General features: G+C 65.0%; 2 protein-coding genes across 5 annotated transcripts in view; one reads left to right on the forward strand and one right to left on the reverse strand.

Moving 5' to 3' along the window:
- AP3D1 (adaptor related protein complex 3 subunit delta 1) overlaps nt 1-12889 on the forward strand; it is a 36666-nt gene extending 23777 nt beyond the window's left edge. The window contains exons 15-32 of one of the 2 annotated variants that reach the window (XM_044254621.1): nt 96-327; nt 1242-1387; nt 1626-1767; nt 2424-2495; nt 3176-3251; nt 3667-3869; nt 4317-4390; nt 4476-4653; nt 4997-5056; nt 5481-5597; nt 6559-6705; nt 7045-7092; nt 7507-7696; nt 7952-8040; nt 8121-8206; nt 8467-8588; nt 8674-8753; nt 11864-12889. In XM_044254621.1, coding sequence (XP_044110556.1) covers nt 96-327; nt 1242-1387; nt 1626-1767; nt 2424-2495; nt 3176-3251; nt 3667-3869; nt 4317-4390; nt 4476-4653; nt 4997-5056; nt 5481-5597; nt 6559-6705; nt 7045-7092; nt 7507-7696; nt 7952-8040; nt 8121-8206; nt 8467-8588; nt 8674-8753; nt 11864-11959 — 2158 coding nt within the window. In that variant the 3' untranslated portion in view covers nt 11960-12889. The remainder of the gene's footprint in view (nt 1-95; nt 328-1241; nt 1388-1625; nt 1768-2423; nt 2496-3175; nt 3252-3666; nt 3870-4316; nt 4391-4475; nt 4654-4996; nt 5057-5480; nt 5598-6558; nt 6706-7044; nt 7093-7506; nt 7697-7951; nt 8041-8120; nt 8207-8466; nt 8589-8673; nt 8754-11863) is intronic. The other variant, XM_044254620.1, reaches the window with a different exon arrangement.
- A 1192-nt stretch (nt 12890-14081) lies between these two features.
- On the reverse strand, nt 14082-16569 carry IZUMO4 (IZUMO family member 4). Of its 3 annotated transcripts, none has more exons than XM_044254639.1 (10): nt 16335-16569; nt 16121-16201; nt 15961-16032; nt 15590-15616; nt 15419-15494; nt 15274-15321; nt 15178-15192; nt 14888-14905; nt 14652-14666; nt 14082-14371 (listed from the first exon to the last, which is right to left on the reverse strand). In XM_044254639.1, the coding sequence occupies exons 1-10, from the start codon at nt 16546-16548 to the stop codon at nt 14281-14283; spliced, it is 657 nt and encodes a 218-aa protein (XP_044110574.1). In that variant the 5' UTR covers nt 16549-16569; the 3' UTR covers nt 14082-14280. The 3 variants fall into 3 exon arrangements, with proteins under 3 accessions (XP_044110574.1, XP_044110575.1, XP_044110573.1); XM_044254640.1 differs by having other exon boundaries at nt 14630-14716; nt 16335-16548; XM_044254638.1 differs by lacking the exon at nt 14652-14666 and having other exon boundaries at nt 16335-16548.
- Nucleotides 16570-16845: the final 276 nt, after the last annotated feature.

Raw genomic sequence — 16845 nt, forward strand, 5'->3', positions numbered from 1 at the left:
GGGGGAGCACGCACGTGGGAGCCCTGTCGTGGGGCGGCCTGGGCCTGGGAGCCCCCACCGGACCAGCACGCTCACCGGGCCCTCCCTGTCCACAGGCACCTGCAGGAGCCCCAGCAGACCCTCGAGGCCATGCTGCGGCCCAAGGTCACCACCCTGCCCGGCCACATCCAGGCCGTGTACGTGCAGAATGTGGTGAAGCTGTACGCAGCCATCCTGCAGCAGAGGGAGCAGGCCGCAGAGCCAGAGGCAGCCCAGGACGTCACCCAGCTCATGGTGGAGCGGCTGCCACAGTTCGTGCAGAGCGCGGACCTGGAGGTCCAGGAGCGGGTCAGTGTCTCTCTGGGGCTCCCGGGTCCGGAAGGGCCTCTGTCCCGGGCAGTGGCCAGCTTTGCCTTTCTCCGAGGGCAACTTAGAGAACTCCGGTTTTCCAGGGCTCCACCCTAGCGGGGCACGTGGGCACGTCTGGGCCCTCGTGGTGGGGGAGGCTCTGGATGCTGGCCCGCAGGGGGGACGGGGTGGGGGGACGAGACAGCAAACAAGCGGGAGACTCACCAGCCTTCTGGGGAAGCATCCAGTGGACAGCGGGTTTCTAGGCAGGTGAGGACCGGAGTTCTTGCGTGGGGAGAGCTGGTTAGCACCTGCGGCGCGACAGCGGGCCAGGCGGGCGTTCGAGCCGGCGCTATGGACCCCGCGGCCAGGCCACTGCTGGTGCTCCGGGGGCGGCGCAGGCTCTCCGTCTGCTAGCTGCGCGGGGGTGTCGGTGGTCACTCGGTGGGCCCCGTTGCTCCACGGTTGAGGGCAGCTGCGCGCCATCAGCTCAGCTGGTGGTCATGGTCCCCACCGAGCGTCACACTGGGAGCCACGCCCGGACGGAGTCCCGAGTCCCAGCCCGCAGAGAACGGCAGCACGGAAGTGCCTGTGTGCCTCCCAGAGGCCGGCGCTGTGGCTCATCGGGGGCACCCCGACCTGTCCGAGTGGTTCTCGGGGACGACCGTGCTCCCTCTGCTTGTGACTCCATGTCTTAGCCGTGGGCTGGTTTCTTCCTCGCCGGATGTTCCTGCCGGGGAGCCCCTGGCTTCCGGGAGCCTCCGGATGTTCTCCGTGCAGTTTTGGCAGAGTGCGTCCCGCTCGCCCGCCTTCGGATAGGCATCCACGTGGTGTGAACAGTGAGCTGTGGAGCCTGGTGGCCTTCGGAGCCAGGCCTCTGTGACCCTTTGGTGACTTCCCTGTGGTCCCCTCAGGCTTCCTGCATCTTGCAGCTGGTCAAGCACATCCAGAAGCTTCAGGCCAAGGACGTGCCGGTGGCAGAAGAAGTGAGCGCCCTCTTTGCAGGGGAGCTGAATCCGGTGGCCCCCAAGGCACAGAAGAAAGTTCCAGTTCCTGAAGGGTGAGCTGCGCAGCCGGCCAGAGGATATGGGCCAGGATGGCGGAAAGGGCAGTGAGAGCAGAAGTGGGGGGGGGGCGTTCCCCGGGGTGTCTGTCCCGGGTGGCCTCAAGTAGCCGCTGAGCCTTCCTGTCCTCGTCTTCGAGAGGACGGGGGTGCTCCCGCTTTGTGCGTGACCCATGAGCGTCCAGCACTGGGCACACAGGCCGGAGCTGCCCTGTGACCTCATCGTATCTTCTAGCCTGGACCTGGATGCTTGGATCAACGAGCCTCCCTCGGACAGCGAGTCCGAGGACGAGAAGCCCAAGGCCATCTTCCACGAGGAGGAGCAGCGCCACGGCAAGCCGCGGCAGCCCGAGGCCGACGAGGAGGAGCTGGCCCGGGTGAGCCCCGGCTGTACGGAGGCAGGGCGTCTTCGCACCGGGGCCTCCGGGGCTGACGGCCTTGCCCAGAGCCCACGGGTGCTGTGCGCGGGCCTGGCAGTTCGGGCTTTGGGGCTGTGCTGCTCCGGGAGCACCGAGCTACCCTCTGGAGTCTGGGTTGGGTTTTGTCGAAACACGAAGTGGCTTCCCTGGAGCGCGGAGCGTGCCGAGGGGGCCTGACCGGGTGTCCGGGGCTGCTGCTCTGCGCCTCTGGGCTGCGGGACTTCAGCGCGCACCGTCAGCCTGCAGCAGAGCAGGCGCCGTGTCCTCCCCGCCCCCCAGCCCGCCGTGTCTGGCTCCCCTGTTTCCGGATGAGCGGTGCCCCCCAGAGCCCTTCCCCCCACCCGTGCACAGGCCGAGCCTTCAGACGATGTGACCTCCCAGCTCAGCTCTTTGGAGCTGAGAGGCCTCACGTGGCTCACCCAGCCTCTCTGAGCTCCTGTCCTTGAAACCGGAGACGGTCGCCCCCACGTCCCGGAGTCATTCCTGACCTCAGTCCTGCGCCCGCTGTGGTCTTCCTGTTGGCTGAGGGCTGACGGTGAAGTTCTGTGGTCTAGCAGGGAGGGTGTGTGTCCCGCGTGCGTTCATGGACGTGCACTTGAATCCTGTCCCTGCAGCGTCGAGAAGCCCGGAAGCAGGAACAGGCCAACAACCCGTTCTACATCAAGAGTTCCCCATCCCCCCAGAAGGTATGGCTGGTTCCAGGTCGTTCTCTGGAGACTGTTGACCCCACAGCCCCCAGGGCCCCACCCACCCTGAGGAGGACATCCAGTTCCATCTGTGGGGTGGCGCGTCACTGTCCCAGTTGCCCCACGTGGCCCGGCTGCCGGGCGGGTCCTGCCCACGACGTCGAGTGAAGGCCGCACGCTGTGCCAGAACTTGACCCGTGTCCTCCCCATGCTGGGCTCCCCCGGGCCGGCAGGCTGCACACGCGCGCTCGGTTCCCTCTTTGGGATTGCCGGGTCACCCCGTGGCTCTGCTCGGCCTTCTCAGGGCCTGCAGACGGCCCCCACCTGCCACGCACGCCCTCGCCAGCTCACGTGGCGTCCGGCTCTCGGACTCTGGCCGCCGTGGGGCCGCCAAGCGCACACCGGGCTCGGTTTGCTTCGCCCCTCTCAGCTGCAGCGGCGGCGCAGACCGGAAAGGCGGGTGGCGCTTCCCCCGAGGGGACTTGTTCTCGGTGACAGATCAGTCCCGCAGTCTGTAGGCAGCCACGCTGTCTCCCCAGACGCCCCGTGGCACGTGAGGGCCCCCAGTGGGATCCCGCACGTCCCAGGCCATCCGCGCGTTCTGTGCTGGGCCGTGGCTGCTGCACACCCGTCTCCTTCTGTCATCTGTCGTGCGTGGTGACACCTCGGTGCTTCTCTAGCGGTACCAGGACCTGCCAGGCGTGGAGCACATTCCGGTGGTGCAGATAGACCTGTCGGTGCCCCTGAAGGTGCCAGGCAAGTATCAGCACGGGCCCTGGCACCCAGGGAGCCCCTGTTGGCGAGGGGGTGGCAGCCGGGTCCAGTTCCCAGGTGGCATCAGGCCTGGCCATGCCTCCTACCACGCATGATTTCTGCTGGACCTGTGCTGCCGCCTCGGCTGCGGTAGGTCCCAGCTGGGGGGTTAAACGGGGGTCAGAGGCCCAGGGCCCATGGTGCCCCCTCATTCCTTCCCTAGGCCCCAGCCCCCCACCTACCCCCACTGCTCTGGCCTGCCATTGGCCCTGCTCGCCTCCCTCTAACACAGACCACGGTGGGCTCTCCCCACTGAGCCCCTGGGGGCCCCCTTGCCCACACGCGGCACTCAGGGCCGGAGGCAATCCAGCTGATGGCAGGACAGCGGCCGAGCGCCGGGTCCGGTGTGCACCCGCAGGGATGCCCGTGTCGGACCAATACGTGAAGCTGGAGGAGGAGCGGAGGCACCGCCAGAGGCTGGAGAAGGACAGGAAGAAGAAAAAGAAGAAGGACAAGGAGAGAAAGGGCAAGCCACGGCGCCGCGGCTCGCTGCACACGGAGAGCGACGAGGACATCGCCCCAGCTCAGCAGGTGGACATCGTCACCGAGGAGATGCCTGAGGTCAGCCCCGTGGGGCGCCCCCACCCTCGTGCCCGTGGCAGAAAGCAGGCTCCCTCGTCACTGGCTTTCTCTGCCCGCAGACCCCGGAGAGGGCTCTTGAGCTGTGAGTGGGAGCCACATCCCAGCCTCGTTTCCTGCCCCAGATGAACTCTCCTCTCCAGTGTGGGCCTGGTTGTCCCTTTTTTTTTTTTTTTTTAAGATTTTATTTTTTGAGAGAGAGAGAGGGAGAACCTAAGGAGGGAAGGAGCAGGGAGAGACGCAGACTCCCTGCCCAGCGGGGATCCTGACGTGGGCCTCGATCCTGGTACTCCAGGATCATGACCTGAGTCGAAGGTAGTCACTTAACCAGCTGAGCCACCCAGGCGCCCAGGTTGTCCCTTTCTGAGAAGGGGTTGAAGGGTTCCACGGACCTGTTGGGCTCGGACACAGCGTTCGTCTCTCCCTCAGAACGCTCTGCCTAGTGACGAGGACGACAAAGACCCCAACGACCCCTATAGGGCCCTGGACATCGACCTGGACAGGTAAGCGGGGCGGGGCCAGGACTGCCCCTGGGCCATCGGTGTTCTCTGTGTCCCTGTCCCCTCACTTCGTGACCCGCCTGCCCAGGCCCCTAGCTGACAGCGAGAAGTTGCCCGTCCAGAAACACAGAAACGCAGACACCTCTAAGTCTCCTGAGAAAGAGGATGTCCCTGTCAAGGAAAGGAAGATCAAGAAGCCCAAGAAAAAGGAGAAGAAGCACAAGGAGAAGGAACGGGAGAAGAAGAAAGGGAAGGAGGAGAAGGTGGTACGTGGGCCCCGCAGAGTCCCCATGCTGACCTTCCCGCCCGTCTGTCCGCCTGTGTGGTGGTCACGCCAGGGGAGGGCTGGGGCTCGTACGCATGGACCTGTGGGCCGGGCCGCTTTCTCTCGGGCTGCTGTTGGGACATCGGAGGCTGCTTGTTCCAATGGAGAGTGAGCTAGGAGTGCCCCCCGGCCTCCAGCCCTGACGTTGCGGTCGGCTCCCTGCACGCGTGGGTCCCAGAGCTGAAGCCGCCGTCTGGTTGGGGGTGGGAACTCCCCCCGCCCCCCGGTACCATCTGTAGCCTGTCCTGCTGTTTAAGCCCAAAGCCTCTCTTTTGTGGTTTTAGGGCGAGGACTTAGACTTCTGGCTGTCCACCACGCCGCTGTCTGCTGTGCCCCCGGCCCCGGTAAGAGCCCCGCACGGTCCTCCCCGGGTTGGTGGAGGGCACGAGTGTTCACCAGCCTCAGTCAGTTTGCCTCTCCGCGGCGTTCAGGGGTGTGGGATGTTGGGGCGCCCTTGCACAGACTGGCCAGGTCCCGTGCCTGTGGTCTGGCCCAGTCAGAGGCCGTAGGAACGGCCCTCAGCACGGCCTGGGCTCCCGTGCCGGACGTGGCCTCGAGCTGTTGCTTCCTCTTAAGGATGGGGCCGGGGGCCTGGGCTCAGGCCGCTCACGGGGCCTGCAGCCTGCTTCGGACCTCTGCCAGCCGCTCTCACTGCCCGGCGGCCACACGCCTTGCTGCTGACCAGGGAGGCTGGGTTGGGGTGTGGTGGGGGTGGAGGACGCCCGGGCCCGGCCGCCCGCCTGAGCCCCCCCGCCCGGCTCCCCGTAGGAAGAGCCCGGAGCAAACGCCGTCATCGCGGCCGCTCAGGAAGAGGGTGAGGAGGCCAGGAGAGAGGAGCCGGGAGACGAGGAGGAGGAGGACGAGGACGAGCGGGACCCCGAGAAGGTGGGAGCGGTGCCCGTCCCGGCTGTCAGGGAGCGGGCTGCACGGCCGCGCTGCAGACTCGGGCCGGTTGCCGAATCCCCTGGGGCGGTGGGGGCTGCTGGGCCCAGGGCGGGTTTCGGTCGGTTCGCTCTGGGCTCCCGTTGCCACGACAGTTGTGCTGTCACTCGCATGCGATAAAGGTCGATTCTTTAAGGTGTGTGGTTCAGTGGCATTCAGTGCGTCCACAAGGTTGTGCCATTCTCTCTAATTCCAGAATGTTTTGTTACCCCAAAAGCAACCCCGCCCCCATAAGCCATCACCCCCCATCCTCCCCGGCCCCACGAGCTCCATTCCCGTCCGTGGAGGGGCCTGGCCTGGACGTGTCACGTGTGGACTCACAGCCCGTGTGGACTGTGTCTGGTTCCCTCCCAGAGCGTTGTGGGCTCAGGGTCCCTCCCTGGGGCGGTGTGTCGGGGCGCCCGGCTCCTGTCCACGGCCGAGGGACACTTCTGCGTGTGGCGGACATGATTTGTGTCTTCACTCTCCCACTAAAGTTTCTACCTTTCGGTTGTTGCGGGTCGTCTCCTGTGAATGTGGGCGGGTTTCTTCGTGGACGTGTGTTCTCTTCGGCTCAGGTGCGGTGGGGAGCTGGCGTCTGGGTTTTTACTGGTCCCCCTCTGGGTTGTGCCTGTGGCCAGTGACTGTCCCGCTGAGCGGTGGGCTTTCCGGTCCTCACCTCCATCCCATGGGCCTGGGGCTGGCCACTCCATCCGCTGTGCCGCGGCTGGCCGCTCCGTCGGCTGTGCCGTAAGTGCTCCTGAGCTTGGCTCACGGGTCCCACGTCTCAAGCCACATGCCCCACAGGGGGTGTCGCCGGCTGGGTCTACAGCCTCCTGAGCCCCCACGGCCTGGGCCGTTCCTCGCTGTGGGCGCCAGTGGCCAGAGAAGTCTGGGAGTTGACCCTGATCGTGTTTTGTTCCAGAAACCTTCTAAGCATAAGAAGAAGAAGCACAAGAAGGAGAAGGAGGAGAGATCAAAAGACAAGAAGAAACCCAAGAAGAAAAAATCTGCCAGCGACGGGGCGGCAGAGCCCGTGGAGAACGGCGCTCTCGACGAGGACCCTCTCCCGGTGAGGGGTACTGCGCTCGCCTCCCGTGGGGCCGGGGCACCCCGCAGCTGGGCCGAGGCTAGGAGCCGCGGGCAGCGGGGCCTTGGTGGGCGCGGGTGGGTGAGCCCCGGGGGCTCTGGCGTCAGAGAGGCAGTGCTGTCGTGCGGCAGGAGTCCCTGAGGTGCGGGCACATGTTGTCCAGGCCCCGGGGCCGGGGGTCTCCTTGCCCCCGCCCCATTCTCACGGTCCCAGTGTTTCCCATCCGGAGCCCTTGGCACAGGTCAGGACAGGCTCCATTCTGTGGGCGTCTGCCACCTGCAAGTTCTGTCTGGCCAAAGCTGTGCTTTGTTTTGTTTCCAGCCCATGTCCAGCTACTGCCTCTTGGCTGAAAATTCCTACATCAAGATGGTGAGCAGTGTGGGGAACTCAGAGCACCGGGGGCAGACTGGGGTCCTTTCTCTGGGGTGTGGAGGAGGCAGTGGGGTCTTGGGGATATCGGGGGCTGCGAGTGCCTCTGTCCCAGGGCTCCTGCTCCTAGAGCCTCCTGCACGGGAGCCTTTCCGGTGGGGGGGGGTGCACGGGGTACTCGGTAGGTGGGCCCGAGGGCCAGCGTGATGGGCAGCGGCCGGCAGAGGAAGCGGGAGAGCGGCTTGAACCACAGCCGTGCCAGAGCCCTGTTTCTTGTTTGGGGATTTGGGGAGTTCTGCTTCTCGGAGGTGATCTGCGTTTGCCCAGCAAGTGTGGCTGGCCCTCCTCAGGCCCCTCGTGCAGGCCCAGTAGGGGGCCTTGGGGGCACAGGCTGACCCCGACCTTGCCCCGCAGACATACGACATCCAGGGCAGCCTGCAGAAGGACAGCCAGGTCACTGTGTCCGTCGTCCTGGAGAATCAGAGCAACAGCTTCCTGAAGAACATGGAGCTCAGCGTGCTGGACTCGCTCAACACCAAACTGGCCCGGCCCGAGGGCTCCTCCGTCCACGACGGGGTCCCCGTGCCTTTCCAGTTGCCCCCAGGTGTGCAGGCCGCCGGCAGGACACTGGGCCTGGCGGGAGGCCGGGGGCTCCTGCTAGCACGACTCCTCTGCTCCGTCCTGGGGACCCCCCCACCCTCGTCACCTGCGGTCTCTCCGGGGCTGAGCCCAGTTTTCTGACCAGGGTGGGCAGCGCTGAGAACAGGCCCTGGGTGGGGTCACGTGCCTGCCACCTGCCAGGGTGCGGGACGGCAGCCGGACGCCGCTCCTCTCAGGCCCGCACCTTCCCCCTCCCCAGGCGTCTCCAACGAGGCCCAGTTTGTGTTCACCATCCGGAGCATTGTCACGGCCCAGAAGCTCAAGGGGACCTTGTCCTTCATCGCCAAGGTAGCAGGGCTCGAGGCGGCGTCGGGAGCCCAGGGGACGGTGCCCCGCGCCCCGCTCATTCTGTGCGCCCGCTCCCGCAGGACGACGAGGGCTCGACCCACGAGAAGCTGGACTTCCAGCTGCATTTCAGCTGCACCTCATACTTGGTCACGACGCCCTGCTACAGGTGCGCCCCTCCCCCACCCCCGCGTGTGTCCCCTCACCCGCTACAGGTGCGCCGCTCCCCCCTCTGTGTGTGGTCACGACACCTGCTACAGGTGCGCCCCTCCCCCTCCTTGTGTGGTCACGACGCCTCCTACAGGTGCGCCCCTCCCCACTTCCACTCGTGGTCACGACACCTGCGCCGCTCCCCACAAAGGAAGGGACCACCGGAGGGGGCTGGGCAGCCTGCCTGTCATCGGCCTCTGTCTTACGTCCTTCCCACAGTGATGCCTTTGCCAAGTTGTTGGAGTCTGGAGACCTGAGCATGAGCTCAATCAAAGTTGATGGCATTAGTATGTCCTTCCAGAATCTTCTGGCAAAAATCTGTTTTCATCACCATTTTTCTGGTAAGAGACGGGACGTGGCTTCTGAGGCTGGGGTGGCGGTGCCTCTGCTCCCGGCGGGCCGCCTCACCCCGCACCCCTGTTGCAGTGGTGGAGAGAGTGGACTCCTGCGCCTCCATGTACAGCCGCTCTATCCAGGGCCACCACGTCTGCCTCCTGGTGAAGAAGGTGAGCCCCGGCCCGCGCAGAGGCTCCCTTGGGTCTCGGCGTGTTGCCGAGGGCCAGGAGCCTGCATTCAGGGCACCGTCCCATCTCCTCGTGGGAGCTGGGAGGGGTGCCCTCTCCTGCGTCTCTCTTGGGAGAGACCGTGCGGTGGTCCCGTACTTCTCGCGCCTTCCCCGGGGTTCAGCGGGAAAGCCGGCTGGGCGGGGGCTGCACCAGGCTTCTGTCTGCGGTTCTCAGGCTCCGACTGGTGCCGGGCCTCCACGTACCTGCTCCCTCTCAGGTGAGCCCTGGGGGTGTGTGTCCTTCCCCTGAGCTGCCGGCCGACGCGGAAGGAGAGTCTGGCAGTTCTCTCCTTTGTGTCCAAGGGGTCCAGGGCGGTGCCTTCCCTCGTTCCTGACCTTGGCAGTGTGTGCTTTCTCACTTTTTTTGGCCCTTCTGGGGGAGAGGCTTATCAGTTCTGTTGTTTTTTTGTTTCATTTTGTTTTGTTTTTAATGATCTTTCCAGGGGTGCCTGGGTGGCTGTCATTTCAGAATTCGTCTCTTGATCTCAGCTCGGGTCTCCATCTTGCTGTCGTACGTTTAAGCCCCACCGTGGGCTCCATGCTGGGTGTGGAACGTACTTCCAAGTAAAACAAAACTATGTTTTTTAGAAACTTTGCTGTATTTTAAGCATTAAGTAAATTTTGTGGAGTTCTGTTCTTTTTCTTCCTGCCCACTTTTGGTGTATTTTGCTCTCTTGTACATTGGTTTAGGCAGAAGCAAAGACTTTCCTTCTCTCATTAGGGTTTGATCCTGTATCTTTCCCTCGAAGCAGCTCTTCAGCTGATCCCTGCAAATCTTTATGTGTTCCATTTTCATATTTCGGTACAGTTCCCAACATTTTCTGATGTCTGTTCCCACGCCTGTGACCCAGCGGTTACGTAGAAGCGTGGTGTGTTTGGTGGTTTTCTACTGCTGATTTCTAGTTTGGGGCCGCTCCGGTTGGAGGGCGCACGGCTTCTGTTTGGGGCCTTGAGAAGTGTTGAGGTTTGTGTTCTGGCTGCGGGCGTGGTCGTTTGTGGCGGGTGGCATTCCGTGGGTGCGTGGAGGTGGTGAGTGCTGTGCCCGCCAAGTGCACCGCCCCGTCGGGTCCAGGCCCCCTGCAGGCAGTGTCGCCGGCTCCGTGGATGCCGGAGTGAGTGGCGCAGGCTTCTCTTGCCTTGTGCCGTCAGGACTTGATCTGTGTGTGCCGGCCGGTGCATCGATGGAGAGTCATGGTGTCCTGACCCACAGGTGCCTGTCTTCATCTCACGGGATTTACTCTGCCACCCAGGGCTCTGTTCGATGTCAGAGAGAAAGCCCCTTTTGCCGTCTTGTGATCAGTGCCGACGTGTGTCGGTCTCATCGGAAGGAGGGCGCGCGCCGTCCGCAGCAGCCCCGTAGCCCGTGCTCGAGTCTCCTGCCTTCCTCCCCGTCTGCGCCTCCCGGTTCTGCTCCGCCCACCCCATCCTGTGTCTTGGCTCAGCGCTGGCCGGCCCAGCGGTCTCCGCGGTCCCCCAGCACGCCCTGGCCGTCTGTGGGCTGCAGGTCCTTCCCCAGGACCAGCGTCGCTGACCTCTCGGTGCTTTAGTTCACGCAGCCACCAGGGCGCATGGCTGGCTGAGTCGGGGGAGCACCTGACGCTTGACCTCAGGGTCACGAGTTCCAGCCCTGCAGTAGTAGAGATGACTTCAAAATAAAACCTTTCCCCAGAAAAGTGTAGAGTCACGGCACTTGCTTTTGCAGCCAGGATTGCGTGCGAGCTCCCCGGCCCTCGCCCCGTCCTAGTGGGAGGACGTGGGGTCCCGCTGCCCTGCGGGCTTCTCTGTCAGCGGCGACCACTGCTCGGCTCTCTAGCTGCTGGGAGTCTGCTCGCTTTTTTGTGTTTGCATTTTCACACGTTTTGCAAAGTCTGGGAAGTTTTCAGCTATTACCTAAGTCTTTTCTCGAGGGGGCTCGGTCATTTGAGCTTCTGACTCATGGTTTGGGCCCAGGTCATGGTCTCGGGGTCATGAGATCGAGCCCCACCTCGGGCTCTGCTCTGGCGGGGAAGTGATCGATCCACCGGGAAGATTCTCACACTCGTGCGCACGTGCCTGAAATCAATTTTTTTTTTTAAATTCTTTCAATTCTTTCTTGGCACTGGGGCCTTCGTACTGTCCCTGCGGTGTCCCAGTGACAGGCGTCTGGGACGTGTGTTCCCGTCCCTGCGCGCGCACACCCTCTGTCTGTCCGGCACGGCTGTCTGCCGCCCGTCCCGCGCGATTCTCTTCTCTGTCGCAGCCGTCCTGCCATGGGACCTGCCAGGCGTGCGCTGTGCTGCGGCTTGCGTGTTCGGATCTGGAATTTCCATGCGGGGCGGGAGGTTCTTGAGATCTTGTCTTTTTGCTGCTGCGATGTTCCGTTTCCTGTTTGTCTCAGTGACACTGGGGGCTGCCCACGGGCCTGCAGCGGACGGTCCCACGGCTGCCTCGTCCTGGCCCGGCCACTTGCGCTCTTTTCCACTGCGCTGAGCTGGGGTTCCAGGTCTTCGGATGCGGCGTGATTCGGGCCCGCGCTCATGCCGGGCAGGTGGGAGCACAGGCTGCAGCTGGCGGGGCTCTGGCTCCGGCGCATGTCTGTCTGCCCGCCCCCGGCCTACTGGCCAGCGTGGCCCGGCCGCAGTCCCGTGGGATGTGCGCACCGGAGGGCGACGTCCGTGCGTCGTCTGCGCTGGGGAGCCAGGCCGGCGCCTCGTGGACAGCTTTGCTGGTTGCTTTCCCCACCGGCCTTTCGGGATCTTTGAGGTTCTGATGCTCCTCCAAGGCCCCCGGCAAGGGTGTGGGGTTTGCGCATGGCCCCGCGCTGCCCAGCCCCGCGTGGCACCAGATCGGGGTTCTCGGGGCCGGTCTTGGTCCTCAGTCCGCCCCGGGCTGCCCCACGTCCCAGCCGGGCTCCTCCCTTGTCCAGGGTAGACTCTGCACCCCCCCGGGGCCCGGCCGCGCTTGGGTTCCCAGAACACGGAGCAAGGCGCTGTGAAAAAGCAGAAGGACGAATGTACCGTCGTGTTTTTCGTGTTGTATTTCAAGATTCTGTGGTGGTTTTCCCGTTTGCAGGGGGACAAGTCTGTGTCCGTCGACGGGAAGTGCAGCGACGCGGCGCTGCTGGGCAGCTTGCTGGAGGAGCTGAAGGCCACGCTAGCCCAGTGCTGAGCGGCCGCCGCCTCGCCCTCGCCGGGCCGGGGCGACCCTGTTGGCCGGGCGAGGTGACATGTCGCGTTCATGTATCCTGTCGGCGTTTTTACTTTGACTCTTTGCACTCTTTGCGGAGAAGCGCTGAGGCCGCCCCCCTCAGGCGGGGCCTGCAGTAGCGACGCCTCCTGGGTAGCGGACAGAACCGCCGTCCGGGCTGCCGTGGACGGCGCCGCGTGGTATATCCTGCTCCTGAGAGGCCCTCCGAGGCCCACGAGTCCTCCAGGTGCGCTGCCCGCGGGCACCTGCTCACTGCAGACACACTCCTCGCCCTCCCGGCCATGGGACAAGACGCCTGCTGGCCAGAGGGTCGTGCGGGCTGCCGTCCGTCGTGTTCTTTGCGCCCCACCACGTGTTCGTGTGTCTGACTGGGGGGCCGCCACCCGCGGTGGGGGTCCGGTCGGAAGCCCCAATGGCGCAGGACCCAGACCCTGCTGGTTCACGGTGTCCCCTGTAGTGAGCTGTGTGTCCGTCGGCAGTGTTTGGTGAATGGTGGGGTCATGGGGGATTCCAGGTCTTTCCCGTCACCGAACGCTCCACAGGGTGCCCGCCGCTGCCAGGAAGACTTACTCCTGGGGTGGCCCGGCCCCGGAACGTAGCCCACGGAGCGAGGCACGGAGACCCCATTCCACGCCTGTGAGGCGCGCTGCCTCGGGGCAGCGGGGGTGGGGGACGGTCCTCGCTGACGTAGCTTCCTCCTGATGCCCACGGTCACTTTAGCATGTAGAGTAACCTCTTCCGGAATCCTGTGCCGTGGCGCTAGAACGTCAGCACTGTGTGGCGTGTCATGTAAGGATCGATTCGCTGTCGACATTCCCAGGTAGAGGAGAGACGTGTCCCGCTGCTGTAATGATTGTGTGTCCAGATGATCCAATAAACTTGTGAAACAGACGCTTACCTGGTGGATGTCCTGCCCGTGTCCGCGTGCTCCTGGTGGTCTCCAGGGGACCCCCTCCCACCCGGGGGCTCTGGACAGTCCTCGAGCTGCCGGTGGCCCGTCCTGCCCATGCACCCGTCCCCTCATGATGGAGGTCGGGTCATCGCCGTACACCCCAAGCTTGGGCGGTGTGGCAAGGAGCCGCCTGACCCGTGGGCTCCAGGAGCCGCGCCGGCGATGCCTGGTGGATGTGCCCACGCTTCGGGGCACCTTGCTAGCGAGCGGCACATGGGTGAGCGGCGGCTGCTGCGAGGCAGGTCCCACCCGTGTTGGCCTGACCTTCCGCACGCCCGTGGGCCTTCACACCGCGCAGACAGGGTCCGTTCAAGACCAGTAAGGCGGGGTCAGTGGACAGGCAGCCAGATCAGCTCGAGCTTGAAATCGCTGGCGGGAGATCACGGAGCCTGAGCACAGATGGGCAGACCCACCGGCCACCAGCGTCCCCGCTTGATAATACATCCAGCAGCACCAGCCACAAGGCTGACTCAGTGGACAGAGTCACGTGTCCTGTGCTGTGACAGACCCCTTGCTGGCCCCTCACCTCCCTTGCTGCAGCCCAGGAAGCACCGAGGCGACAGACCCCCCCGTTGACGCAGCAAGGGCGGTTCTGGCCGGCCACCAGCCCGCACTCCCCACACCCATCCCCTGGGTGGGCGCTCACTTGTGAGACTGCCGTTCTCCACAGCCCACCAGCATGTCGCGCCCCACATGCCTCATGCACTGGTCCTGACGCGCACGAGCCGCGGCCAGCAGCACTTCCAGGCACAAGGCCACCTCCAGGCGGGACTCTGGTCCCCGGGTCCCCTGCTTGCCTGCTGCGCAGATCAAGTACTTGGGGCCCCTCGTAAGCCCCGTGGAGGGTTTGCAGAAGGAAGAGACGCAGCAGGACCCTTCTGTGCTCCTGTGGCTCAGGTTTGGCTCGATGTGGGTGAGCCCTGAGAGGCGCCCAAGTTGGCCCCAGTTTTCACCAAACTGCGGTCTCTGAGTCCTCAGTGTACCTGCCGCATCCCAGCCAGCCCAGCGGTGTTCAGACGGATTGCACCAGAACAGGCATGGACATCCCTCTGCCCACAGTCCTGTCCCCGTGTGTGTGACCAGGATGGGTTGACCCCGTTGCCCTGAGAAGGACTGCTCCGTGATGAGAAATGTCAGGGACGTTTAATCATTGCATCTAATAGCTCAGGGACCCCGCCCGACAAAGCCACACTCCCCTCCCGGGGGCCCCAGGCTCAGACAGGAGAGGAAGAAGGGGGCAGCAGCTGCTCCAGGGGGTCAGGCTGGGACAGTCCAGCCAAGTCCTGGCTCCACCTCCTGGCTGGGGCCGGTCTGGCGAAGGCAATGCCCATCAGTGCTGTGTCAGGCACTCGGAAGCGTTTTCTAGAGTCAGGTTGGCCAGGTGTGGGGGCTCAAGACACGTGAAACTTGGCGATATCAGACTGTTGGAGAGACATGAGTGCCCTCAGCCCTCCGTCCCTGTTCCACCTCCTGGCCCCTGCCAGGGTCGTTGCTGGGGCGCTGGGGCCTGTGACAGGGCGCAGACAAGACCTTCAAAGTTCAGTGTCTCGCCCAGCACTCCCACAACAGGCCGCAAAAAACGCGCGGGGGTGGGGCTCGGGCAAATTAGCCATTGGGTTTCGATCTCTGGCTTACGGAGTCCACCCACCCAGAGACCCCGGCCCGGCCCGGGTCCTCACAGCCTGCCTCTGAGCCACTCACAAGGCCGGAGTGGTTCTGTGCGCCCGCAGGAGGAGGACAGCTGATGTTTATTCATGAAGCGATCGCTTGGGTGTGGTCGCAGAGGTGACATCTGGCTTGTCCCAGGTGCCAGGGACCCCGGCCGGCTGTGTCTGCCCTATCTAGCCCCTCCTGGTCTGTCCCCACCTCCCTCTCAGAAGGCCTGGCCAGGGCTTTGGAGAGGACAGGGAGGGGATTGGGGGTGAGGAGTGGCTTACCTTGTGTTCGTGTCCTCTCTGAAAGACACGACAGAGTCTCTCTTAGCTTCAAGCTTTAGGGCTGGTGGTCCCCAGGTCCCTGCACTGGGGCAAATCCATCCTGGGGGGCCCTCCCCAGCTCTGACCACTGTCTGGCCCCGCTGGCGCCAGCCAAGCCCAGAGACGCTCACGGAAGGAAGGGCTGGGGTCCGGAGCCTGGGGGCCAGGTGCCGCCTCCTGTGGCCGCCGCAGCTCATACTCACCCACGAGGGCTTAAAGCACACTCCCTGCCTCTGATAAAACTCACGTACTTGTGCCACTTGTTTCTACAATGACAGCGAGGTTGGACTCTGGTCGGCAGGGCTGAGGTCGGGCTGCCCTCCCGGAGCCCAGCCGCCTCAACTCACATGTATTGGAGGAGGCCCTGCACGGCTGTTTCCCACTGTACCGACGACCTGCGGGTGCAGGAGGCGTGGAGATGGGGAGGCCCCGCGTCCGGAGCCCTGCCCTCCCCAGGCCAGGACCTCCCCTCGCCCCGCGGTGGGGCCCTACTCGCAGTTGTAGCCAAAGCAGATGACGTGCGAGTCGGTACAGTTGGTGCAGGAGATGGTCTGGTACTGGAAGATGCCTGCAACACACAGGAGGCAGCCGCGGGCTCCCCGCCTCCGCCTCCCGGGGAGCCTTCCCCGCCGGGCCCCGCGGGCTGCACCGGGCCTCACTCACCACAGTGACGCTGACAGTCAATGCGGCCTGTGTGGGCACAAGAGCACCAACCTGCCTGTCCCCTGCCCTGCCCACCCTTCCTGCCCCGCCCAAGGCTCCCCCAGGGTGGCGTTCAGCCTGGGGACCCAAACAGCTGGTGGAGGGCAGCCTGCCTCCAGGGACCGCCTGGGGCAGGTGGCAGGGAGGGGCGGGCGGGGGTTACCCAGGGCTTCGGCCCAGTCGCTGGAAGGGGCCCTGCCTTGGGGAGCTGCCCTTCTATCCCCTTGGTGTTCTGTGTGGAATGCACCCTGCCAGCCCCTCGCCGGACCTCCGGGGACTTCGAGCCGCTCCTGGGGCTCTCCCCCACCCGCCTGGGCTCTCCATTTGCTCACTTTCGATGATGGCATTCTGGATGAGGTGCACCTGCTCCCGGAAGATGGCTCGCAGCTCATTGGGAAAATACCCTGATGGGGGTGGGCAAGAGAGGTGAGGCTCGGGCAGGGGGCGGAGGGGCCCGTGTCCGTTTCCCACGCGTGGCGGCTGCCCGCTCACCGGGGAAATACATCTTCCCCTGGTACAGCTGATCCATCTTCAGGTACACGGCGTTCGCCACCTGGTTCAGCTTCTCCCGGGCTGCGGGCGGGAGGGGGCGGCAGGTGAGCGACCCGGGCCGGGTGTCCGGCAGCGGTGGGGGTCAGGCGGGGCCGGGGTCTGGCGGGGCCGGGGGCGCCCCCAGGCGGGCCCCGCCTCCCCTGCGCTCACTCACTGATCTCCGCGGGGATGGCCAGGTGCAGCTCCTTCATCGTGTCCTGGCCCCAGTCGGTGAGCAGCGAGCCCGACACGGGGATGTCGCCCACCCACCAGGACTTGAGGTTCACGTGATGGCGGTAGAAGGAGAACTTCTCCGAGAAGTTGCTGTGGCAGTGCAGGCAGCCGCGGGCCAGCGCCGCAGTCAGGCCCAGGCACAGTAGCAGGGCCATGGCCCGCCCCCGCCCGCCGCCCGCCAACCAACGGCGCCTCCCGCGCCACGCCCCCGGCGCCGGCCCCGCCCCGCAACGGACAACTGCCGGCCCCGCCCATATCGCCCCTCCGAGGGGAGGGGTCGGCCGCGCCCTACGCATGCGCCCAGGACACGCGCAAGCTCCTCCTCCCGGGCTGGTCCGGGCTGGAGGACCCGCTCCGCGCTCCCGGCGTTGCGCAAGCTCCGCCCACGCACCAGCACCAGCCAATGCCGTCCCGGCCCGTTTCCGGTTGCCAGGCAACAGAGCGCGGCGGCG

The sequence above is a fragment of the Neovison vison genome, chromosome 6 (genome assembly GCF_020171115.1).
Source record: "Neovison vison isolate M4711 chromosome 6, ASM_NN_V1, whole genome shotgun sequence".
NCBI lineage: Eukaryota > Metazoa > Chordata > Mammalia > Carnivora > Mustelidae > Neogale > Neogale vison.

Bases quoted from the DNA above. Each gene is read 5' to 3' on its own strand.
- IZUMO4 (XM_044254640.1), bottom strand. From the start codon at position 16,548: ATGGCCCTGCTACTGTGCCTGGGCCTGACTGCGGCGCTGGCCCGCGGC. The intron at 16,033-16,120 runs GTGAGCGGGCAG...CACCCCCATCAG, and splicing joins GGGGAAGATGTATTTCCCCG to GGTATTTTCCCAATGAGCTG. The intron at 15,322-15,418 runs GTAGGGCCCCAC...CTGCACCCGCAG, and splicing joins TGCTTTGGCTACAACTGCGA to GTCGTCGGTACAGTGGGAAA.